Raw genomic sequence first — 27270 nt, 5'->3', positions numbered from 1 at the left:
TTAAATTGCCCCTTGATTACTGAATGCAAAGAACACTGCTAGGCCACAGCAAGCTGCTGCAGGCAGCTGAAACCACTACAGTGCACTGAATATTGGTGAGATAGACATAAGCAAACTTCAGTTTCCATGCTCTCAGCATCATGTCCTGGTGCTTATAGTGTGCTGTCATATCTATGGAAGTTTAAGCACTGGTGTATCTACAGAGGATTTCCTATAAATACCTCCATATTTAGGACATAGGCATAAAGCTGTGAGTAGAAAAACTTGAAATAAGTAAATTGTGTGTGTCTATTTCAGCCAAGGTGACAACAGCCACTGCCTGTTCCTGCCTATTCCCAAATAACTCATTAAAACTGAAATTAACCCTTTTGGCTGCCATTCATCTTGTTTAACTCTTCAGCAAACTAGTTATATTTTCACAAAGATTAGGGATATTTTTCTAACATGAGCATACAGAAGATAGAAAATAGCAATGCTACAACAATCTACCAGCTGATTTTTCTACTCCCTCTTCCACATCTTGATAATTTACAATTTGCATTCAGCAGTCAGTCAATTATTTTAATCCTTTCTACTCCTGATGTGGTGATGTGCTTTCTGCTGGGGAGCAAAGGGGATGGTAAATCTTTGCGAATTCTTGAAATCCTTGTGGCTCTGTGATTTAGATACTGAAGGTACTCACCACTTTCTTGCAATAACTGAAATTCAGTCTGATTTAAGGGTTCATGGCAATGTGATTCTAATACCTGCCACACATTAGCCAGAAAATCGTGTCCTACCTGCCCATCTTGGTTGCTAGCTAAAAGGATCCCAGACACGGGTCAATCCTGTATTAGCAACCTTGATCAGGACTGTTTCTGAAGCCATGTCTGAAGAGTCTTCCTGGGGAATAAGGTGGACCTTAAAAAGGGGGGTGCAGCACCCCACCTCATGTCTCAAATATCTGCTTGATTATTTGTCTCTTTCAAAGGATGTTTAGGGACATTTAGGGACTGTCAGACATGGTCCAGTAAGTAGAAATCAGGTGATACTAGGGCAATTCAATGAATTGAAGTTAGCCCTGAAATTGATTTACATTTTGTTCCTTGCAGAGAGTACATAATTAAAGACAAACTTTGCTCAGGTCACTGAGATAGTTTCAATGTAGTAATAAACTCTGATGGACCTTTATAGCTTCCTTACACATCACAAAATAAAAAACCACGTCCTTGGTGCGACACAGAACTTTTTCTCTTAGATACACACTGCAGATGCATTTACTTCTATTCATGGACTATAATGAGAGTCAGGTCATAATATCCATACCAGAAGAGTCTTATGCCAGATAAATCTCATCTTAGTGTACATGTGGCTTTCTATGTATTTTTACTGCTTTACAAAATTAAATGCTGCTGTAACTGTGAATAAATATAATGTATTTTAAATTTATATAAATATTTTAGCATATACAGTATAAAGTATTTTAATCTGTGAGGCTCAGAGGATAAATACACTGAGGAAGAAACAGTTGATAAGGGTGATAATAAACTTATTTTCATATCATAAGAAAAATATCAGCTTCTCAGGAACAAGCTCTTCTACAAGTAATTTCAACAAAAAAAAATGGGGGGAAGGTTGGGCAGACATCTGAATTTTAATGCTGTTTAGAGCTGCTTGGAAGTCCAAGTTTTCAATGAGATGTCATTTCTATGGAAAACAGACCCATTGAGTTAGTCCTAGTTTTACTTCAGATTGTTTACAGAGAAAGCGTTTGGTTTTCACTGCGACATTCATCGTGACAGTACAAGGTAATAAAACAACTCATTCAGTTCTTATTTATGTTGTGCCTGAAGAAAAGTTCACCAGAGATCAGTACATTTTTCTATAAGATTTGAGAGTTGGTAAAAAAATTGCTCACAGAACACAGGCTCATCATTGTTTCATCTGTTTTCTCCTATGGCCATATCTGCAAGGTATGATTCTGCAAGCAAAATGTTAACTGTTGCCATTTTATATAAGTGTCTACAATTAAAAAAGGCAAAATGATGCCATTAGGCTGACTGGTTTAAAATATAACCACACAAACAAAAATAAAAGTAGGTTTAGTCTCAGTTAAACTTGTTTTGTCATAATTGCAAGGATATCTCATACCAGGCTCATGGAACAACAGAAATCAGAGATATAAAACGACTTCTATAATGGACACCAGATGTTCTAGAATTTGGCATTAGTGGTGCTCTAGGGCACCTTGTTTTTTGTTCAAAAAATCAATATCTCAATCTCAACTCAACCCCTTTCAGCAATTCATCTCTGCACTGCTCAAGGTTTCTTCAGCAAGAGAAAGCCATGAGGTTGTCCCAAACACGACAGCCAAAGTGACCCGCAGGAATAGGTTTGTGCTATTAAAAAGCAGCATGTCTTAAGCATTTTCAACAAACATCTTTTACTTATTGGCCCTGTAAGTACTGCATTCCCAACTCATCCACATTCCATCTGCACCAGAAGGACAACCTGTTCGCCTCTGGCTTATGTCATGTTCTTCATGGACATCAGTTAATGAGGTTTTTTATCGCCTCTCCATAGACACATTTTTGATGCTTTTGCTACGATACCACAAATAGGCAGCAAGAAGTCCAGATCAACATTAAAGTAACTCTCCATATCATTCCCCCAAACCTCATGCTGTTCAGAGCAAGTTAGCCCTTTCCAAAGTGATTTAAGCTGAAATATACTGAAATGAATTTATTCTGCAAAATCTAAAACATTGACCTGAGGCAAGAGCATCTATAACACTTAATACACAATATGTGAACAGGTGTTGCCCTGGCTAAAAATGTAGAAGTTTTGGACTTGGAGGTTACCACCAAGAATTCTGCTTGATACATAATTAGTTACTTTGATGAAGTGCATGTAACTCAGCCTAATCTGCCTTCTTGCTTCCTTTTAATTTCAAATATAAAACAAATGTGAGGGGATTCTGTATAAAATTAATGTTGGGATCGAAACACCACAGAAAACGAATACTCAGACATGAAAATAACTCCTTAAAATACTGACAGTTTTTGGCCTCAGGAAAAAGGCCGAACTCTTGAATTTGCCCATAGGAAAGAAAAAATAATTGCCTGCTCCCATTCTAGATGTTCAGGGTAGTAGGCAGAACAGATCATGTCATAGGAAGAGAGGCTGAGTGAGCTGGGCCTGGTCTGTCTGGAGCAGAGCAGGTTCAAGGAGAGCTCTCACATGTGTGTAAGTACCTGACAGGAGGGTGTAAAGGGGCCAGACACCCTCAGCAGTGCCCAGGGAAAGGACAGAAAGCAATGGCACAGACTGAAATACAAGAAATTTTTTCTTAACCTTTGGAAGAAGATTATTTTGAGCTACGAGGGTGGTCAAACATGGGTACAGATTTCCTAAGGCAGTGTGGGGGATCCTCTCTCCTTTGAGGTTCCTAAGTCCAACCAGGTATGGCCCCAACATGACCCATAGTAGCTGAGCTGCCTGAGGTGGGCTGAGTCTGCACAAGCTCCAGAGGTAGGTAAGCCTCAACCCAGGTGTGATTCTAAATGGAGAACCTCATTAGAGATACTTTAATGAAAGCTGTTCATTTCAATAAGCTTGCTTACAGTCTCTGTGCTCAGAAGGGCAATATATTCAATCAAACTCCTTCAGCAACAAAAGAAAGCTAAAAATAGAACTTACATTCATCTTGTCTTTCAAGCTTACAAAATTTAACAAAGGTGTCTGACTTCTAGAATTTAAGGACTTGAAGGATAAAATACTTTTGCTAGTGCGTACCTTTTTTTACTGCTGCCATAAAAAATACCATAGTGTTTGTGAGTACAGTCTTGCCTGCTAAAAGTTCTTATTTGTACATTTCTGTTCATACTTGCAACATTGGTAACCTACTGAAAATCACCCCACATACATCTGGGCCTTTATGTGAACTTATTTGCTGTACACAATACACCTGATGACTGATCTGTGATGGGACTTAATGCTTTCTGGCCTAAAGCATGGATAACTAAATATCTGTAAAGACAGGTGAATGACATTTCCTATCACAAATGACTACAATTACAGGGCAGGAAATATGATACCATATTTTATAGTAATAACAGTGTACATGTTATTACACATCAACCGTGTCTCCTTTACTTCTGCCCTGCCTCAGAAACAAGGTGAGAAAATGGGAAACATATTTAGGAAAAAGTTTAAGATGATCTTTTGTTTTCCAACTGCTACCGAGCAATTAGCTGCTGCATTATCAGATTTCTTATCTTGTCTCTAAGTAGGCCCAGCAGGAGTACTTCAGAGATCTCCAGGTGATCCATCTGCAAAGCCAGGGGGCTGTATTTTTATTTTTTGTGGCTCTTTGCAGCCGAGAAGTTAAAAAGGATCTTCAGCCCTATTATCTCAGGATCAAGCAAGAGACTGAGAGCCACACGGCTTGCAGCAGTGTGCAGAATCTGCTGCTCCCACAGGAGATTAAGCCCTATGACATATGCCATGACAGATCAGCTCTAATCAGCAACAGCAGGACTGGCCTGTACAGGAGGTGTCATTTGACTTGCTGAAGAAACAGTGCATTAAGAATAATCTGAATTCCTCATCAAACTGAATGGGTAGCACAGTTCTCAGCTGAAGCAAGAAGACACATACACCCATCAGGATATGTAAAAATTGTATTTTTTCAATATCAGTATCACTAGAGAAACAAACACTCCAATTTTTTATACACGTGCTTAATTTTTTATACACATGAGCGTAACCTCATTTATCTCTAATGGGCTGATAAAATATCCTCTCAATAACTCCGAATTTCACAGGAATTTGAATTCAAAAAAACAAAGGCTTGTTTTATTTCTAAGTGGAATGTCTTATGTTGAATCACATATTTTCACTGCACAGTCTGGAAGAAGGTCACCAGATGGCACTATTACACATTGTCATCCTGATTTCAGTCTCTTAATTCACACAGAAAGTTTTTAATTGTGGAAGAACTGGTGTTATCATTACTGTAGCATTACATCTATTTGGGGCAAGTGTGACAAGTAGCATCTCGATTTTAATCTCTGCAGCTGTAACAAGTTCTTCCAGAGGAACTGTCTTCTGAGAACTAGATGTTCTTTTGCAGGTTTAAATACAGACATAAAAAGAGGAAAGGTACGGACTGTTCTGTTATTTATGCATTTCTCTGCTCAAGGACTAGCATGTAATGGGAGCACATCACAGCAGGAACACACACACATTTGCCTATGCTGATTTTTCCTCTTTGGTAAGGAGAAACCCTCTGCTGTCATTGCAGAGAGATTAAAAGCCCTAGGCATACTTGTAATACTTTTCTGTATTATACTAACAGACAGCTAGCATATCCAAGGTGCTTCTTGGACCCAATTAAAATGCATCTGCACACCTATCAGAAAAATACTGCACACTGTGAAAGCTGGCATTTGAACCTCTCTTGATTGTCCTCAGCTCATCTTTTAACAACATGAGCAGAAATATTAACCTTGACACTCCTAATTGCCACAGCATGAACAAATATTCTGAACAACTCCTGATATGTATTTTATATGTATTTTACAACAGAAAACCATTGCTCATTTCTACGGCTACTAATCTGTGATCCCCTGATATGTGTGTCATGATTAGTTCTATAGCCTGTAAGAAGCATAATTTGAAATAGTAATTTAGACTTGCTAATGCTTCAAGGTTGTAGATGCTTTTTAGCTTCATTCAGATACAGCTTTGTTGAAAGCTTATACAAGTTGCCTAACAGTTCTTTCCTGACTCACAGAATAAAGAAATAGACTTAGTAAATTATTCTTTTGCTTTCACATATCCCATTCACAACACAATTTTTTTGTTAACTATATCTTATACTTCAACAAACTCATAAATGGTGAAACAGGACAAAAAACAGGCCATGAACTTTGGATGAAAATGGCCAACTGTTACAAGAAGTCCTGACCTGCACAAGGTTGACTGATTTTTTTCTGAAAAAATCGAGTCACCTTTTCATAATCTTGAATGAGACTCATGTGAGAGCAGAATTAATGAAAGAAGTTTACTTCATGACAAGTATATTATTGGCCTACATGCTACACTGGGGAAGCTAGCAAAGTTGCTGAAGAAAAACACTGGCTAACACCAGAAGCATGACTATTTGTGCTGATAAGGAGCCTAGCTTTTAAGTATTGTATCTAATATTATTGGTCATCTGAACAAAAGGTTTGCTCCTAAATTCCAGTTTGGAGAGTTCATGTTTCCCTGGACATTCAGTACCCAAGTGGAACTAACAAAAAGCAACAGAATATCCACCACAGACCTGGGAGAGCCCTGCATTTTACAAGGAATAAATTCACCCAGCAGACACTGTAACAGCACCATATTTTGGAATTAAACTGAAAAAGGCAGCAGCATTTTTCACAGGAAATGGTGCTGCATTTTACCAAAAGTAAAATTCATAAACACAGATACATTCCGTAGTTATTTTTGATCATATAAATTAGCAGTTCTGCTCAACACTCAGCTTTATATTTATCCCACATATTTTCATGAACTTAAGTAAGTTTCTTATATCAGGAGCACTGCAAATTATAGTAATAGTTCAAGTCTAGAAAAACTGTATTTCTATCAAAATTCTCCTTGCTGGAGGGATTAATACTGGGCAGTACAGCTCCCCTCCAATACAAAAACCTCAGAAAGGTACAGGACATCACTATAAGTTGGAAAATACTGCTTCCTTTTTTCTGCAATGTTTGATGTCAAACGACATCATAATGGTCAGCACTTTCTGCACAGAATAAGCTGCAATTACACAAAGTCCTTCTAGCCCTTTGAATCTATCTAAAACCCATTAAAACCAACAATGCTGATATCCATCTGCTGTGAACAGAAAGCTGGTCCCATGCAGCTGTTCAGCTCTCTACAGTGCACAATCTCTGGCTGACATTTGGAGTTGAAAAAACAGATTCTTTTGCTCTTGATGTCAAGATGCACTTTGCTATGTGGTCTTTCACAGGCTGCCAGAAAGCGTTTCTTGGCCCACACTTTGGGAAAGAGCAATGCAACAATCTCAGTCCCTGACAGCACCCAACAAAACCGACATATTGGAGCAGAAACGTCAACATATTAGGAAATCAGGTAGGTAATGGCTCCTTGTCGAGAACCTGATGGTTTTCTTTATTCTTCCCTCGCTCTAAGAGGCTTGGTGAACAAATTGCAACCAGCATTGGCCCTAGAAGAGGTCAGGAAGCAGGGACTGAGGCTTACAACTGGCCAATCCTCCATACCACATCATCTACATTTAGAAGGAAGGTACTCATATCTCAAAGGGGTGATTGGCAAAGGAAAGACAGTACATTTTAGGTTTTCCACAACAAATGGACACTTATATGTATGGAACAGTATCAGTGGATGAAGTAACACAGGCATAACAATGAAATGTGGCATGAAATCCTTACTGTATGGAAGAAAATTTGCATTTTAAAAATACCATTTCTCGATAATAATCTCCTACACTTACGCCTTATTCTTTTACCCTTACACTGATATAACAGTGTAATCATTACTTTGACATTCATTTATAATGTCAAAATAGGGTGATGGTCAGAACCACTGCAACAGGAAGAAACAGATGATGCTCTACATTTCATCAGTGAAATGCCACCATCTTCTTGCTTCACGCAGATGTTGTAACACTCATTATTTTAATGGGACGACATCCAAGGACATTTGGGGTTTGGGTTCTTTTTCACAAATGAATAAGGCAGGCATAGGATTTTACAACTGTGAGGAGATCCGAGACATTGTGAAATCAATTACTTGCTGAAATTCAACAAGCAAGCTTGAAAGAGCCATGACTGCAAACTGATTTCCTTTTGTTAAGGACTGTATGTACACACCTCCTTACAGCAGGCTCTGTTCCCGCACTAAATTGTGAAATATTTGAAAACAACAATTACCATTTAATTGTGAAGAAAAAACACCCAAAACAGTTATAAGCAGATGGAACAAGAACAATGTAATCTGAATTTTTATAATTAACCACTCTTTTTTCCATTGGAAGCTGGAGTTGCTGGATCCTAACAAGGATTTCCTTGCTATTTTAGGAGCTCTATGCAATTTCATTAATTTGTTGTAAATGTTCCATCATCCACATGGAAGGTTAGAAATTTGAGCAATTAAAGAATGGATTAAGTAGTTAACCAATACTGTAATTCTCTGAATGTTAAAAGGATGCCTCATTTTATAAAATAGATAATCCAGAACAATCTGCTATGAAACATGTATGTTAACAGTATCTGTGGCTGCAGTGCCAATAACTTTTCTATAAATAACAGTAAGATTCACTTAATAGCTCATTTGCCCTAAGTACCTGTTTGGAACCATATGTAATATCTACATACTGATCTGAGTAGAAAGAGAGCAAATTCAATGTTCACAGACTAGATTAACACTTAAATGTAAGCATTTTATTTTGCTTGCTGGCATAGAAAAACAGTAACTTTAAATGACCCTGTGCTAAATGAGACCAGGCTATCACCCTCACACAACCTGATGTAATTCCAGGTTTTAGAAAAGGCAGCAACGGTAATTACTCATGGTATTGCAATAAAAGCACAGGAGACAGCTTTTCAGGTTTTACCAATCTATTGCTGCAAGTGATAGCCCAGATTTTTGCCCAGTTCAGGTCAGGAGAGGATCAAACATTACAGTAAAGATCCTATTGGTGGAGTATTGGTCCACGGCTACTTGAATATGAGCCAGCAGCGCCCAGGCAGCCAAGAAGGCTCCTAGCATTCTGGCCTACACCAACAACAGTGTGATCAGCAAGACCAGGGCAGGGATTGTGCCCCTGTACTCAGCACCGGTGAGGCCACACCTCAAATTTTGAGACACCTCAAAATCAGTTCTGGGCCCCTCACTGCAGGACAGACATTGAGATGCTGGAGGGTGTCCACAGAAGGGCAACGGAGCTGGGGAAGGGTCTGGAGCACAAGCCCTGTGAGAAGTGGCTGAGGGAGCTGGGGTTGTTCAGTCTGGAGAAAACGAGGATCAGGGATGACCTTACTACTCACTACATAGCCTGAAAGAGATTGTAGCCAGGTGGGGACTGTTTTATTCTCCCAAATAACAATGGATAGGCCAATAGGAAATGGCCTCTAGTTGCATCTGAGTACTAAGAAAAATTTCTTCACCGAAAGGGTGGTCAGACATTGGAACAGGATGCCTGGGAAAGCCTTCCATTATCCCTGGAGATATTTGAAAACAGTGTAGATGTGGTGCTTAGGGATATGGTTTAGTGGTAGAGCTGACAATGTTATGTTAATAGCTGGACTCAGTAATCTTAAGTGCTTTTTCCAACCTCAATGAATCTATGACACTATAAAAATGCCCATTTCTCTGTAGTGATTACATAAGTAACATGAGGAGACTATATTCATAGGTCAGGCAGCACAGCTAAGCCAGGTGAATCTGCGGCCAAGAGCTGAGTTCTTCAATTGTCTACATCTTGAGCTTCTCATTAGATATTTTGAATGCAGATCAACTAAACCTGGAAATTAGTCTTTGTATTTTTGCAGAATATTTTTTTCTATATGAAGAGCACATAATTCACAGAGAAAAGTTTTCTTCCACTTGATCACTCACAAAAATGTGCCTGTATGTGTACCTAATTAACAAAACAGCTAATGGCTTTTCCTACCTTTCAGAAAGGAATTAACTAACTTTTCCCATGCCCACTCTTTCCCTTTACAGACACACCACTTAAGAATGATGAAACCAGCAGTGGTTTCTAGCAGTGGTCTGGGAAAAGACTATTGTCATCTCACCACACAATAATTGCTTTGATATTTATCAATAATCCACATGACAGGACAGATCATGCTGTGAAACACTGAATGCCCTTTTCCAGTTTGAGTCCAAGGGCAAAGAAAGCTGATAAAGCCAGTTTTCCTTGCTACAAGTGCAAAAGAAATTGCTTTCTTTGTTTGCTAGGGGTGATTTAATATGGAAGGAGAGCAGCTCAGAAGCTTGGAATCATACAGTGGCACACAGAGAACAGAGAAGCATCCAGATCATAAATCTCAATGTCCTGACTTTTGGGCTTAATTTCACTTTCATCAAAATCAACAGGAAAACTTGTCATCAATTTCAAAGATACCTTTCATTGAGTTTAGTCCTTTCCCTCGCAAAAGAAGAAAAAGTAAATGTTGAAATTATAAAAATCTGCACATATAGGATTTATTCAAGCTCCATTTGACTTTTTTCCCTACTATCCTTCCTTACATTTTAAGGAAGGGCAATAATGCTAATGATGGGAAGAATTCTTAAGCAGAAAATGTACTAACATTTAAAGCTTAGGCAAAGAGGACATGCTTACCAAGATGCTTGAAAACCAGCATGATACAAAATGAGAGCCTCGTGTATGCTATCTGGTTTCTTTCCACCAAGCCTGACCATCACTTTCTCAGATGCCACTGTGTTCTTGGTTTGCCTCAAGACCATTTTGCCATCAATATGCTGATCTTTTTTTTTATCTTGCATACTGTAATCTAATCAAAGAACCAGAAATAAAACTTTCCTACAGCACAGTGCTCAATGTTCTATGATGCTTGAAAACCACAGGTTTCTAAGACAATTAAATGAGAGAACCACATCTTGACCCTTAGATCCAAAGCTAAGGCATGAGTTAGCAATTCAGTCCAGCCTGTTACTAAGCCTATTGCTATTATTTTAAGATGAGTGTCTGCATTTCTTCACACATGTCTATGTATGAGATTATAAATCAACGTTTATTTCCCACAGCCCTAAAAAGAAGAGGCTGGGTGTTTTGTTTTGGGTTTAATGGGGCTTTTTTGTTAATGCTAAATATACAAACACTATACTTTATGGAAACACTTAAGGTGTTTCTTGCAAGGACAAAATGGACACAGGAAGTTATCCAAAAAGTTCGGCAAGTAATTTCAATACTGATCTATTTGAAAATACTGACTTTTAAGATTTATATTTGTAAATAATTACTAATATATTTGCAAACATATTGCAAGAGATAATTGAGGAATGGGTGCAGAAACATTTCTATTACCTCGCTTAAAAGGACTTACACTTTACAGGCAACTTTAAATGAAGAAAGTAATAGATCATCACTCTAACTTTCTGCACAGTTTCTTACTTATATGTAACAAATTTTAGTTACTGTAATTACAGCTGTTGGCCTTTCACCTGAATAAGAAATGCCTTTTCTCTGCACGAAATGTCATGTAGCAAAGAATAGCACCATAGGCCATTCCCATGATACAATCAAATCATGATTACCTCACTGTAAAGCAAGAAATCACTCCAGTACAGTGATGTAGACCTCCTGTTTCCATCTCTGCAGAAGTACAGGATAGAGAATCATTAATGTGATACATTAGGTACAGTAAAGTATGTCCATAGTTCAGTACATTCAGTGCTCGGCCTCAGGCAGGATTGTTGTTTGTTGCTTGGAACATATTTAAGAAGAAAACACAGACATTTTTCTCTGAATAACTAATCTGGAAAAATCCTATGAGGAACGTGCTGCTCACCAACTCCAAATATTTGAGCGAGTCCTGCGGAAAAGGGTTGCTAGGCAGAAGACAGGTGAGATGGTGAAGGAAGCACGAGAATGTCCATCCTAGAGAGCAGCACCATTTCTGGTTCACCTCCTGTGTGGCGCCGTTCAGACTGACAGCGTGTAGGCTGTCATGCATGCACACATGCACATGCACACACGCACACATGCACATGCACACACACACACACACACACACACACACGCACACATGCACATGCACATGCACATGCACACACGCACACATGCACATGCACACATGCACACATGCACATGCACACACACACACACACACACACACACGCACACACACGCACACATGCACATGCACACGCACACACACACACACACACATGCACACACGCACACACGCACGCACACACGCACACACGCACACATGCGCACATGCACACGCACATGCAGGTGTGCCCACTACACACACACAAACAGGACATGGCTCCAGTACACACCGACAATGAGGCAATCAAAAGGCTAAAAAATCACTTCATTATAATGTCCAGAGTAGGGTTCGGAGCAGCAGCAAGTAGTGATTTTATTTCAGAAATGGAACTCAAAAAACAACAGCGATATTCCTCTGCAATATAGTCCCAGGATCATTCTCTGACTAAATTTCAAAGGAATTTTGCCAAGTGTTGTGAGAGGAGACTCAGGTATTCTGCCTGTGACTTCTGGAGAGAAACTGGCATTGCTGTATCTGCTTCCAAAAAATTAACTCAGATCTGGAAAACTTAACAGTTTCAAAGGATTTGCAATATAAAGAGGAAACACTAACCACTTCTTAGCTCAGACTTTACAGACTATTTAATAATATTTATATCACTGCAGCATTTAAAAACCCAGCCAAGATGAAGACTTCAAACAGAATATGCTTCTATCCAGAAACATTCTAAATGAAAAGAAATTGTAGTAAATAAATACAATTAATACTAGGAATAAAGTAGAAAACCAGAAACATTTAAATAAAAATGTATGGAAACAAAACTAGCTGTAAGACAGCATGATGCTTTCAAATTATTTCAGTTGACTTTAAAAATCCATAAGTAACTTATATGAATTATTTCAAACAACTCCTGGACAAAGAAATTTTTTTAGTTCTAAATCTGGGGGTTCCACTCAAACATTTGATTGCCATAAATTTTAGTTAAATGATAACTTTGTGATTATGCTGGCAGCAATAGAAGGACTTTAATTAGTAATTTGATAAAAGCATGCAGCACAAACAAACAACAAAATTAACGTCTGATTAATCCCAAAAGAGGTGCTCATCCTCTAATGTTACAAACCCCGCAAACTTCAACCTTCTCCCTTGGGCAAAAGTCTACATAACTATACAGGGCTCAAATGATGCCCTGAAGGTCACCAAACACAGGCTGTGACTGCAGACGTGCCTTTTCCTCAGCGATCTGTATCAGCTAGAGCTGTTTTACAGCAATGTGAGAGGGTGAAGAGTTTACACTAGCTGGTTATGCAATAAATGTCACTGGTATTACTGCTGACTTCAGACTAGACTCGCAGCATTAAGCAGTTAAGAGGTGATAAAGCAGGATTAATTCCCAAGGAAATTTTTTTATTAATTTGTCAGCATAGTTTGTAGTACAAATTCCCTGCTACCTTTATTCTTCCTCATACAAAAAACCATTCTGCACCAATCTGTTATTCTCTTGAGAGTCGGACTTCATAGCAATTTTAATATCATTGCACAGACACACCTTTAAGCCTGTTTTCACACCCTCACCTTAAAGGAAGTCATCCAAGATCACAGCTATTTATGGCTGTTCATGTAAATCACAACATGGACGACAAGGGAATGGTTATGGAACAGTGCAAAACACAGTAACTTCGCAGTAATTGTTCTTTGAGCTGCCTTGATGAAATTGTACCTGACAGGGACAGCAAAATCACCCAAAGTGAATGAGTGGTAAGGGCAGGGCAGTACTGTACCACCAGATAAAGCTGCTTCGGAGCCAACGTGAGCTCTGAACGTCCACCTGCTGCAGAAACAAATGCATGATCAACACACTGAATTCTCATTGCTCTCCCCCACCCTGCGGCCCACTTTTGTTGCCAGCAAGGCAGTGGTTGCTATTACAACACAGCATTTTTTTTCATTTCCTTTTTTCAGATCAGAACACAGGTAAATGAACAAACCACCAATGAGAGCAAATAACTAATTTCCTCAATGATACAGGTATTGCCTGCAAAATAACAAAATGTGGTAAGGCACTAGAATATAAATTCTGTCAGATGCAATTTTTTGCCAAAAGTATGCCCTAAGGCTGCTCTAACTTAGGATTTTCAGTTTGCCTCTGACACTGACCTGCACTTAACAATACAACAGCAAGAATTTCAAATACACAAATTTACAACAAGACCAGAGTAAATCCAAACCATCTGATCTGACTATTTTCCCCAAAAGCAAAATAGAGTATCAACAGTACTGTTTTGACTTAGGCCCTGTAATACAAAAAGGTGCTGCCTTCTACCAGATATTTCATTGATGACACTTGCAAAGATCTATTGCAAGTTCATACAGAGAAATGAACTACTTCTTTAAATCACCTCTTGGACATCTATGTTTAATAAATAATCAGCAACTCAATGACAGCTTGGGTGAGGAGGAAAAGACTGATGGTATGCTAACTGTAATGTACATAAAGCTGTATACATGACAAATCATATTCTACTTATCAGGTACTGCGAATCACATTTATCTTTTTCCCATGACGAGTTTCTGTCTACTGAGGAAGGAAACTGTGATTTCCAACAGTTATCCAAGCACCTAGTCTAGGGGAGACCAGGTTATCATCTCATTACTGTGGTAGGAAAATTAAAAATAGTAAGAAAAATATGTGCCTGTCTCAGAACAAAAAAGCGTCAGGAGCATTCTTTAAGGCATTCTACTTGAGAGATCAAATTTCCAGCATTTTGAAATGGACAGCTAAGTATTATTACGGTATTTTGTTTCCACTGATAAAGGAAGATAGTGATTTTCAGGAGTACTTAATGAGCAGTTTTGAATTTAAAAAAAAAAAAAAACAAACCACAAAACCAGTCACCTTTCTTTTTCTAAGCCACCTATATCTCATTATACATATCTGTGCACGATAAATTAATTATAATCACCCAGTATTTGGTCAATCATGTCATTGTAGTTTCTAAAAAACTTGTCAGTGCCAAAAAAGCATTTTAATCTCTGATTTGTGCCAATAGCACGAGTACAGCTGCAAAGATTAATGGAAGCAGCCATTAAGGAAAATAATAAAAAGTGATGTTTAAATAAAAGCTGTCTGAAAAACAACAGAACATGGCTGATCTAGGACAAGGTGGAGGAAACACCATTTCTTCTACAGAGTTATTAACATCACACTAGTCACCATTTGCAGGTTAGACAAAACTTGGTACATGTCTGGGGAGAAATAAGGAAGTCTTATTTCTTATATTGAAGTTTATTTTATAAACAGTAAAACGAGGTTGTTAGATAGAATGTCTTAAGAGTTAAGGTTTTACAGCTGTTCATTTACACTCATCTCTGATACATCTTCCCATCTGTTCTATATGCCAAGTATAAAACACTTTTAATACTCATTCATCCCACACAGATCTTTTCAAGAGAAGCATGGACACATACCTTATTTTTAAGAACTTTCCTGATCTCCACTTCTTTATCGCTTTTGTTGCAGGGCTCTCTTTGTTGTGAACATACTACCCCTTACCACTAAAAAATTCAAATTTGTTATAATCTTATTCCTTAGTTACAAAAGCAAAATCCATTAATTCTTGGGGGAAAAAAATCAGAGCAGAAAGGACACACTACAGCCTCTTTTCACACCTCTACAGCAGTGGAGAACTGACTCCTGCTAATAAAACCAAAAAAACCGCAGATCATTAGCAGGAAAAAAGCACTTCATCAAACTTAATTTTTTGGCCTGTGGCCCTGGCAGTGTAGTGCTGGCTGCCTGGGGAGTGTCACCACTCAGAAAGGCCAAGGTCACTCTGAAGTCAGCAGTGCTCAGAGCATCACACACTCCAAATGTGGCACCCTCAACACTGCAACAAGCATTGCCCTAGGGCAGCTTCCACATCCCACATCCCCAGCCTAAAACGTATATTGTGGAGTGGGCACTACTGCCTCTTAAAACAAGACCAGAAAATTAGGGGAGTCAGCGGTGCCCTACCTCTCAAAAATTCTACATGAGGAGTGCAACATCAACTTAAAATGGGCCATGAATGTGGGAGATCTGCATGTAATTTCATAAAGGTTGAGCACTCCCATCCCCAAAATATCAAGACTTTGTAAAAGCCTTTGGATTTTGTTAAATATTTATCTGAGAGGTAAATTTGGAGAACTATCTTGGAGGGGAAAGTACAGGAATATGGGTCAGACAGAAAAGCTGTACCATAATGCTACACCTGTGTCTGGCATTTCTGAACAAGCCTATAAGCAAGAAACAGATTCTGAACTTCTTTTTGATTTTAAAGTAAAGCTCCTCCAGAGACTAAGCACTCCAAAACTGGTTGATATTCTGAGGTCTGGTATGCCGATTTGGGGTGACATTCCACCTACAGTCTCCCATAGCTCTCATTCTGTGAGGGATCTGGAACAAAGTATTCAAAACTGAGATGATGGAGGGAAAAACATTTATAAAGTCCCCTGATATCCTCTCTTTGTACAGCTTCTGGTACAACAAATCCAACATGTCTGGAGTTCTGAAACACAGCATGGTGAACATTTGCCAACACAGCTTCTAAGATATATCATTTGACTTCTTTTTAATTACATATGCTTTTTATTTTTAAATATACTGATGGATATTTTGTCCCCCTGCTATTAATTAATGGTGGCACTCCTCTAGACATCTTTTTTCTATCATACTTAACAAGGGTGGCATCTAAGTGGATGGCCATGTGTTAAGAGCATTTAATATACACTACATTTGCACGCTGTCACTTTTTGCTCATTACCAAAGTACATATGTAAAAAACCAAGAGACTCCTGGGGTGAAAACTATAATAATTGATTTGTGGTCAATAAATTACTAAGAAGCATTAAAAGAAACTGAGGATAGTATCCATTTCACTGTACTAATGGTTCCAGATACAAAGTATCAGCCTATGGTTCTGTTAGTTAATAGTCCTAAATTGAAAAAACAATGCTAAAAACTCAAGGCAAATTAACTCATAGTAACTGCTACTGTAGTAACATTAAATTAAAACAGAAGTAGATTGAAAGTTTTCTGAGAGAATAAAAGCAGATAAAACAGGACACAAAACCAGACATTGATCTAAACAAGAGACGGTTTGATGTCAGTGCTGAGGCTTTTGTTTCAAACATGTATTTAAAACAATGCACCTATCTTGCAAGATCCAGATACTCATAGCTCTGTATTCACACACATGCTTGCACAAGTAGACCGACTGAGAAATGTCTCTGGAATAAAATTCAGATCTTCCTAAGAACAGTGAAACACTATGAACAATGAAAGCTATGAGAAAAAAAAATTCTTGGTAGTGAAAACAAAGAAAGAAAAGAAAGTTATTCTATGGATAGAGTTACAGTTACTAGGTCTGTGGATTCAAAATGAAGAAGTCCTGAAAAAGGAGATTTCAGTTTCTCTTGTATGCATGCAGGTCATTTGTGTTTTACCTTAACACATACTAGATCAGACGTTATAATAGTGAATGTACATGTGCAGTGCTAATACAACCACCAAGCAGAGAAGTACCTAAAATACTGTTACTTTCCTTTAGAATGCAAATACTGCCATTAAGTACACTGTGGCAACATTGAGATCATTGTGGATCTTAAAATATCACACACAAGCTATTCAAGTTTCTTAAGACAACAAAATTGGCAATAAAATAATAGTTACGCTGTGTTGGTAAAAATAGGTCATTTTCCAAACGTAGCTCTCTGTAAATGTAGAAAAACTGCAACTGTCTTGTATATACCATAAGCTATTCATCTAAAATGGTACTGTCAGTGAAACAGATGTCATTGCACAATATCCCTGCACCACCCACATTCTGTTGTCCTAGTTGCCAAACAGAACTGTTTTGAATTATTCACTGAACAATCAGATCCAAGCATTTCTGCAATGATTTTCATGCTACATTAAAGGAAAAAGAGTACTTAAAACTGAAATGTAGTTCCACATGATGTTTTAATGTGACTTAATATATTCAACATATCCTCACCAACACAGATGATGAAGAATAGACTGAAATCTTAGCAGAAAATTTTTAAAAGTGTTATTTTTAAGATGTTTGTCTCCATCAGCTTCTTCTGTTTTTCTCTTCCTGCCTATTATAATCAACTTCAGTCTTATGTTTTTAAATATCCTTGTTCAGCTGATTCCTCAGTCCTTACCTATCTGTTCTTCACAGGATAGCTACATAAAATCTGAAAATCATACCATATAGAATAGGTTAAGCTGGAAGGGACTTCTGGGGATATCCAGCAGTGGGATGGCACTTACTACTGTAGGGCCCATTCAGTGTGACTTGTTAGGGACACATCTTGATCTGCATATTCCATACGCCATCCTACACTGTAGAACTCAGCCATCTGGTTTTTATATTGTCTTTTAATCCTGTCTTGTTTTTTCATCTATCCTCCTTTTTTTTCATCCTTTTCACAGTGATCTCTGGAGTTCATCAGTATCAGACTGCCATCAGGCTTCCTAGGGAGTGGCATGAGGCACAGAATTATCCACAGTTCAAACAGAGCCTTGCCAATGAACCCTATGAACTCTAAATGCAAAAAGGTTTGTAATCTGTTCTCACCAGTGCCACAAAATTGTTCCGAAAACTGAAGCTACCAGATTTTCTCAACCTGACACTTTAATAATCCAGACTACATATATTTGAAAGCATGTGAAGGAAAACGGTGAGCACAATGAAATTCATATAGAGTACTCTGTCTGCATTCACATTTGTACAAGCGACCGACACACTAAAGAAAATAAGATCAGAAGTTCAAATAGTTGCAGTCTTCTAGCACAGAAAGATGTACTTTAATTTTTAAGAATAGGATAGAAATCTAAAAGGCATCTACAGAGGTACACATGCATTCCAGCAACCTGATGAATACACCTAGAACAAATGAAAGCTAGACAAAAAAAATCAGCTCATATGTAAAGCCTTTACTCATGGGAAATACTGTCCTTGAGAACGTAAAACTTTCTTCAACCTCTCCAGGCAACTGAGAATAAAAGCATGGAAATTAACACTAAAACACATTTTAGTATCTGAAGAGGTTTCTTATCTGATCAGTTTTCTACTCTTTGGTACTCGTTTGCTAATAAGCCACCTAACCCTTCACTATCCAGCTTTATGATGCCTTATTTAGACTTCTCAAATTTGTTGAGCTGCTTTCAGATTACAACAGCCTTAAAGGTAAATACAACACACACGCTCTTTTAGCAGAATACTTGCCAGTTTGGCAGCAGCAGAATCAACAACAGATAGGCAGAGGGAGTTTTGGTTAGAGGAAAGAGTATTTTCTCTACTCTCTTAAAATTAAAATATTTCAAGAGACTTTAACACACCCAGTTCCAGATAGCTGCCTAGCAATTCTCTGGCTCAGTGGGGGAAAAAAGAGTGAAAAAGTCTCCATCAGAAACAACAGAGATTGCAAATTCTGTGTTCAGTATACTAATTTGATACATACAATTGTACATACACACTCTTGATGAGTGGAAGCAATCTAGGCTAACAGTTAACACGGTAGGAATTAAATATTTTTTGCCACCAAAAGCCAAGACTATACTTTCTGTGATACTTATAAACCTCAATGTTTAGGAAATAAACGTCCATATGCATTGCATTCACTACAAGGCACCAGACCTCAGACAATAAAAGCACTTTATTCTTTGCTTTAGACAATAACTTCAAGTCCTAAGCATCTCTATCTGGCTTAGGACTACATGTAATAGTTTGGGGTTTGGGTTTTTTTGCTATTTTTTAATTTAAAAAGCAATCTAATAATAGCAAGAAAATTAATAGAGAACTTCACTGAGATATTATCCAATGAACATAATCTGTGACATCATTGCTATAAGAAAATAATTTCATTCATCCTGCTTAATGCTGTTCAACTGAAGAATAAAATAATTCATAATGACTTATAATTTCAAAGTGTAAGTGTAATATTAAAAAATATGCCTTTACAGCATAGCTTACAGAGTAAAAACATGGTCTGACACCTTGAGAAGCTATTTTTCCCAAGAAGCAGAAAATACGTATTTGCTAAACTGCAACAAAATTAGAACATCTTTCATCTTTCTTCACTCCTCAATGATTTATGAATACATTATTTTATTATTTTAATTGAATTTAATTCAGGAAAATTATTTTCATGAAACATATCATGCAAACCTTGTGTTTTTAGGAACAGTAGCCAATTTTTGATTTTTTTCACCCCATCTGAAATCTGTGTACCTGTATTATAAACAAACTCTAAGTAATTAAAATGTTAAGTAACAAATGAGTGGTTCTAAAGGTATCCTTTTAAAATCAAGTCCATCTAGAGTATTTCAAATACAACTAATGTTCAATACGGATCACAAATTATTTATTCTTTTGTTCAGCGAAAAATAATTAAACACTTTGATATACAGCTACTCTCCCTTATATTGTGGCCTGGACAACACAAGGCAGTTGCTTTTCATATTGATAATTGCTTCAGACCCATTACTGATTTATATTTTCTGTCCAGTTTTGGAAAGATGAAGTTGGCTACATGTACCATAGTCTTTCTATCATTACATATTTTTAGCACTAACTGTCAAAGGACTTACAGTGCACTATGAACTCTTAGATTATTTAGAAACCAACTAATGTAGTTAAAGAAGCCCCTTGCTAATTAGGGTAAGTATTTTGTTGGTGTTGACCTTTCTTTTCATTTACTAATAAAATCCCAATAATACATTTTGGGAAAGATGAAGATGAGCATGCTGATTTTGGAAAAAAAAAGAAGGAAAAGATAAAGTTACAAGTAAGTACAGCTGTTAAACCTGGTTAGAGAATACAAGGGGAAAAAATGAGACTTTTTTGGGCTTTAATTTTGGTTGTTTGTGGCTTGCCCTGAAACTGAATGTGTCTGTCACAACTTTTAAAATATCCAGCTCTGATATGTCTCTCTCCTCCTGTTTATGTGCCTGTTCACTTATATTGTGCGCGGGATTGTGCCTCTTCTGAACCACTTTATATATGACTGCTAAACAAAAGAAACAGAACAGTGAGCAGCTAGGTCCCTGATAATTTGAATAATTACTGCATTATAAATCCTTATCTGATGAACATACCCAAAGTTATATAAAAGCAGACATTCCAACCAACACATTGCTACATGCATAAGTATTAACGAGCTCAGCTTCATAGGTCCCTTAAATGTTGCTTGCTTTAAGAAGAAAGCTGTTTAAAAGATTATTGTAATTGCTGAAAACTCAACAAGCCCTCCGTGCATTAATTTCATTATCTACTTGTGGACAAAAATTAGTTTACACAGTTGCAAATAGCATATGGGAAACCACCCTCCTCAAACAGAGAACCTATGACTTTTGCCACAGCGGTCACTCTTTTCACGAGTTTTTTTTCATGGAACTGCCACTAATTACAACAGGAAGTTAATGTTGCATTATCAGCATGGGTAGATGAAAAACATGTATAAAAATACCTTTGTACACTGTTCTGAATTATTTGCACCTTCTCTGAGGAAAAAAGTGCATTGAAAGTCTTTAGAAAGCCAAATTTTGTCACAAGATCCTCCCCAGATACTGTCACAGCTTAATCCAAAAGCTTAGGGAAAAAATAGCTCTGACCTCATCAATGTGCCAAAATGCTGAGTAAAGGTTTATGTCTTTTTGCTGCCATTTTAATTCTTGCTTTCTGTGTGATCAGGATAATTCTGGAGTTAAAAGTTATTGATTTGCTAGAAGGCTGCTTGCTTTTTTATTTTCAATATCGGTTTGATTAAACAAAAAGACATTTGAGCAAAACATGCAACTTTTCTATATTGACTACTGTACTGTATTAGAACCCTTATGCTACAGAAGGACTTAGCACTTATAAGGACATTAGTACATATAATTCAACTAAAAATTGACCAACCTTTCCTTCAGCATCTGTTGTTACCTTCTCAACCTTGTTCCTGTTTAAAAATTTCTTCACCAATTCTTCTACTTGGACATTGAACTTCATAAATGTCACATAGAAAAAATATGCTGTCAGGAGTGTTATGCTTTCCCACCACATTATGAAGTTATCCAGAAAAAAGATGATTAGCAAGATCAAGTCAATGATGTAAAAGGACATGTCTCGAAAGAGTGGCCACCAAGTAAGATTCAAGATCTCTTTAGAAAATAAAGCACACATTCCAATAACGAAAAGGATATTGAACACGGCAGATCCCACTATTGTACCAATGCCAACGTTGCTGTGGGATATAAACACTCCTATCAAAGAAGTGAAGAGCTCTGGGGCTGACCCACCAGCAGCCATGAAGGTTGCCCCTGCCACATCATCGGAAATGGCCAGTTTTTCAGTGATGACAGTCAGGGAAGGAACAAAGAACTCATCACAGACTATGGCTAAGGCTATAAACATGTAAATCATTCCAATTATATGGAGGATCACTGCTCCCTGTCTTCTCTCCTCAAGAGAGAAAAGGTCCTTGGGGTACTCTCCCTTCGTATGATCATCTGTTTCATTGTCTTGCCCAGCTTCATGTTTCATAGAAGCATGTGGATCTGGAGTGCCATTGTCATTCTGTTCTGTGAAATCCAAGAGAGTTCTTTGATGCCCATGCACCAGCTTTTGGCTATCTAGGCTGCTGACCGGCGCCATGCTATGTGGTTCCATCTTGAAAAAGGCACTCATTGAAAGTGAGAAAGTACTAATGGCCACTACACTGACAAGGAGCCCTACAATTCGTATCAGTCTCAGTTTTTTCCTGACATTCTGGTGCCACCTGCAACCGAACAGCGGTTCCGCCAAACACCACTCCTCCAAGACACCAACAACAGTTTTTTTCTGAAGAGCCATTTTGTGTTCTGTGAGAAACGCTGAGGGAGTCAGACAGACTGTTCCTTCATACTTTCCTCCAGCTTTGAAGTTAGAAGCACTGTAAGAGTCTTCCCAGAATCAAGTACTTTCACTCTTCACAGGACGTATTTTCTTCATTCGTCTTAAAAGGACAAACATTGACATTAGTGAAACAGGAAGTGATTAGAAACTTATGAAAGCATTTTACAGACTGGGTTACATTTAAAATTTGAAGCAGAATATGTAACATAAACCTCTATCACATCCCACCAGACACAGCAATTATATGTTTGTTTAAACAGTAACCCTGTGGATAACAGTTTACCAATACTCATATTATGCTTCTCATATGCCTCTGAGCCACTGCTCTCCTCAGGTGTCAACAACAACAAAAAAATCCTAGTGGAAGGTAAAAACTGTCCCCGGATGTTGTGCAAAAATGAAGAAACTATTATTTTAATGGATACACCAAAGATTATTACCTGCTGTAATTACTTTCCACTATGAACATGTAATGTCCAAATCCCAAATGCAGGGACAATAGTGCCAGGAAAAGCAATCAAAGTGCTAACAAGCATCTCATCAGAGCTTTAGACAGCTGAGGCAGCATTAATTGAAATGTTACGTATGCACAGAGCAACCGTCATTGATGTGCAAGTAGAATACTCTGATGCTGGAACAGGACTGAAATGGGAGTTTCTTTAGCTCCACTGTAAAATCAGCTCAGGTTTACAGAGAGAACTTGGTTTCCTTCTGATCAGAGCTAGGACACTGTCTTGGATGAGTCAAGACAAAATTTAAAGTCTCCCCTCACTCTGTTTTGATTTATGTCATGCATTCAGAAATAAACGTATGATGTTACTAAGAATACCTATGTGGTACCTTTTAAAAGTGCTCCTCTTACTAATACTTAAGAAAATTGTTTAAATTTAGACAAGAGTTTGTTTAAATTGTTTAAATTTACACAAGAGTTGATCCTGAAAGAAATGAAACAGTAAGGAATTATGCAAGAATGACAGCTCATATATGCCAGAGATGAGCATTCTTGACTAACAGCACTTTTAACACAGGAAAAAATAATATCTGTAGATAATAGGTGTTTTGCTGAAGAAATTTGAAGAAGATTTGTAATACAGAAGTTAGTTACATATATATGTCTTTCACAGTTATTTTATATGAAACAAAATGTACGATACTTTCTGAATCAAACTGAATGTTAGTCTTTACAATTACTGTCCAAAAATACTTTGTTACATCTCTTATTCAAGTAATTTGTAGCAGTAGCTGAATTCTGAACATTCTATCAATCAGCAGAATAACTGACTTTGTATTCCCAAATACAGGATTACAGTTACTACATGCAGTTATCTCCCTAGAACTTATTAAGTCATTCTCAGTTTCTCCTGATTTTTTTCAAACAGTTTCCACACTAAGATGTCATAGAGACATACTTCATCCGCAAGATGCAGCAGCACAGCAGAGGTATTTATCTCCCACCCCAGAGTTAACACTCGACGGACTGCCACAAAAACATTTAGCAGGAAAGACACCGGAACGGCACCAGCACCGCTGCCGTGCACGGCCGGCGGCCGCGGGCCGGTGTCGGCGCTCCCTTGGCCGTGAGGCGAACGGGACACAGGAGAAGCGCTCCGGCTGTGCCCTGCCCTGGCACTCCGCTCGGCCACCCCGCTCCCAGCCCAGACCCGACGGAGCGCAGCGCAGCCCCCGCCGCCCCGCCTTCGTGCCCGTGCCCCCGCGGAGATGCCGCAGCGCCTCGCCTAACTCAGCGCAAGTTCGCACCGCTCCGCCGCGCTCCGCTCCACGCCGCACAAACTTTTTCCACCTCCGAAAGGGGAGCGGATCCAGCCGCAAGAGCGGAGAGCCGCGCAGGCACCGACCGGGGGCTCGGGGCACCGGTGGCCCCTACTCGGCAGCCGGTGCCGCCCATGGAGGCGGGAATTTGCGGATGGGAGTCCCCGCACCGCCGCAGCCCAGCCCCCGCCCCGCGCTCGGCCGGCGCTCACCCGGAGCTGCGCTGCGCTGCGCTGCGCGCCGGCCCGCGGGCGCTCGGCAGGGGCGCGGAGGAGCGCGGCGGGCGCGGGCGCGGGCACGGGCGGCCCGAGCGCAGCCCCGCGGCACCGACTGCGGCGGGCGGCGGCAGCGGGACCGCCCCTGCAGGCGGGGCAGGCGGCGCCCCGCCCCCGCCCGCCGCGCTCCCGCGGGACTGGGGTCGCTGGCCGAGCAAGGGGGGCACGGAATTTATTTATTTCATTTTCCCCCTTCGTTCTGGGTTAGCTGGCGCCGTTTTAAGCGAGGTAAAATTTAGCGCATCTGGCAAAGGTAATAAGCCTCGAAGAGCGGGGCTCTTTTAAAAAGGTGAGGCCTTCTGATCAAAATATCCTTTATGCCAAATGAAAGGAAATCAGGATAAGAAAGATAAGGACGTTTCATTTTGGTTTTGATTTAAGGATGACAACATATCCATGATTAAGTTATTTGTTATGATTAATTTACTGCTGAACAGAAATTTCTTTAAACTGCATTTCAAAGTTGCTGAAGAGAACCATAAAGATGCCCTCTACACACGAGAAAACAGGACAATTCCTTAGCCAGAGCTGTCCCCTTCTATTTTAATCTTCTGTTTTCAACATTAGTATTTTCCCAATAAGCTGCACTTCATTAAGTAAATGCTTCAAAATTCACGAACATTGGAACAGTTACAAATGCAGCTCTATAGCCGTAGCTAATTTCCTGTGACGTATGCTGGAGATCTGTTAGAGTACACAGGTGATGCTCTTTTGACATACCAGTTGCGTTCCTCCTCTGTGCCACTGTTAAAAAAACCTATTTGGTAATCCATGGATAAACCAAAGTAATCCAGTGTAGGCGGGCCAACATCACAGGAAGACCCTGATTGGTTCAGGGCTGTTTAAGAAGAACTTCATGTGGAAGTCCTTGGAAAATGCAGTGCCCAGACAAGAGCAAGGATATTTGCTCTCGGCTGGGTAAGAACAGCCGTTGAGGTCTGGGAAAAGTTTGGTAAAGAGCTCACTAACACTTCTCTGCTTTCAATGACATACTTTGCACATTCTGAAAAGCCCTACTGTAAGAGGTGAACTCAGTCTCTTTGGGGCAAATAATAACCTCTTACAGTGTCTACTTTCTTCATCTTGAACTCTTATTTCATCCTATGGCAAAGAAAATAACTATTAATTGGTGCTTCACAAAGAATACAAAAATGTAAGAGTTTATCTTAAGTGGTAATACACTGAAATTATAGGTATTATTAGGACATCACATAAAAATTAAAGACTGTTAGGGTAAGCCTGGCATGCACAGTCTGTTTATATTTCTACACTGGCATTTTGTAGGACCTGGGCTGTTTGGTTTGCCCTTGGCATTAATGGGAAATTCATAAGTTCTAAAGACTTAGGAGATGGCAAAATGGGAAACACCAAAGTACATCAGGCATCTTCGAAATTAAGTGGCCACAAAAGAGATGTAGAAGGTTACAGAGATATTGCCAAAATTTCAATGGTTTCTAGGTAGAGCCACAGCTGAGTGGCAAAGTGTGCATTAAGGGCAGAGTCTGCTTGTGCAGTGTACTTTTATTTCATGTTTCATATTGGGAGGTGGTCATTAGTGGCCGGCAGTTGGTGGAGGGGCTTGTTGATTATCACTACTTGCCTTTGTTGAGTCTCAGGAGGATGCAAGGACACATGTAGAGATTGCTTTTAACCGTGCTTCTAGACTCCACATAGATAAGAATTAATTAAAATGCAGATTTACTTCTGTATCCACATATGCAAGACCTAAATAAAGTAGATACATCTTAAATGTTCAACCTGTGCCTGCTATACAGTGGGACAGGGATTAAGGGTAGGTATGCTTATAAAATTTCTTGTGACTGCTGAATTGTTGGCTTGCAGTCTATGAGAAGTGGACACTTGAAAAATATCAAAAATGGTTTTACAGCTTCACAGATGGTCCAGAGGCAGGCTGAGATATGTGCATAGTATCCCAATTTTGTCAATTTATGAATTAAAAATTGGAAGTAGGTGACTTTTACAAATGACCACAGGGAGAATATGTAGAAAATCCCCTATAGTAATGCTATTTTATTCCCTATAATGATATTATCTACTATCTGAAACTCCACAGATAGATACTGAATTCTAGTATCTATCTGTTTCTCTGTATTTGCAAAGATTTTTCTTCCAACAGTAAAAATGTGTTGCAAGCCAGGGACAATAATATCTGTAACAAAAATTATGTGGCTCACAGATGGGTATCTCTACCAATGACTTCAGCATTTTGAATCAGCTGACCCATCCTCATATAAATGCTGCCTACTAATCAGGAGAGAATTAAATAAGCACAGTTACATTAGTATAAGAAGGATAATAGCAATAAAATTAATCTTTTTTTTTTTTTCTCACAAAATTAAACATTAGAGTATATCCTAGTTAAATTCAGAACAACTAAATTATTTGAGTGGAACAACATTTACCTCAAAGCTGTTCAATGTTTCTGCTTTAAAGAGAGGAGAGAAGGTACCTCTGCTAAGTATTTAGATAGAACAACTAAATTATTTGAGTGGAACAACATTTACCTCAAAGCTGTTC

At 38.8% G+C, this 27270-nt stretch overlaps 1 protein-coding gene across 2 annotated transcripts in view; it reads right to left on the bottom strand.

Moving 5' to 3' along the window:
* SLC24A2 (solute carrier family 24 member 2) overlaps positions 1-22645 on the bottom strand; it is a 105232-nt gene extending 82587 nt beyond the window's left edge. For both annotated transcript variants that reach the window (XM_059492391.1, XM_059492392.1), the window contains exon 1: positions 21713-22645. In XM_059492391.1, the coding sequence (XP_059348374.1) occupies positions 21713-22645 (933 nt within the window). The remainder of the gene's footprint in view (positions 1-21712) is intronic.
* Between the last annotated feature and the right edge of the window lie 4625 nt (positions 22646-27270).

The sequence above is a fragment of the Ammospiza nelsoni genome, chromosome Z, assembly GCF_027579445.1.
Source record: "Ammospiza nelsoni isolate bAmmNel1 chromosome Z, bAmmNel1.pri, whole genome shotgun sequence".
Lineage (NCBI taxonomy): Eukaryota > Metazoa > Chordata > Aves > Passeriformes > Passerellidae > Ammospiza > Ammospiza nelsoni.
The sequence above is the reverse complement of the archived record's forward strand: the minus strand, read 5'-3'. Positions and strand labels throughout refer to the sequence as shown.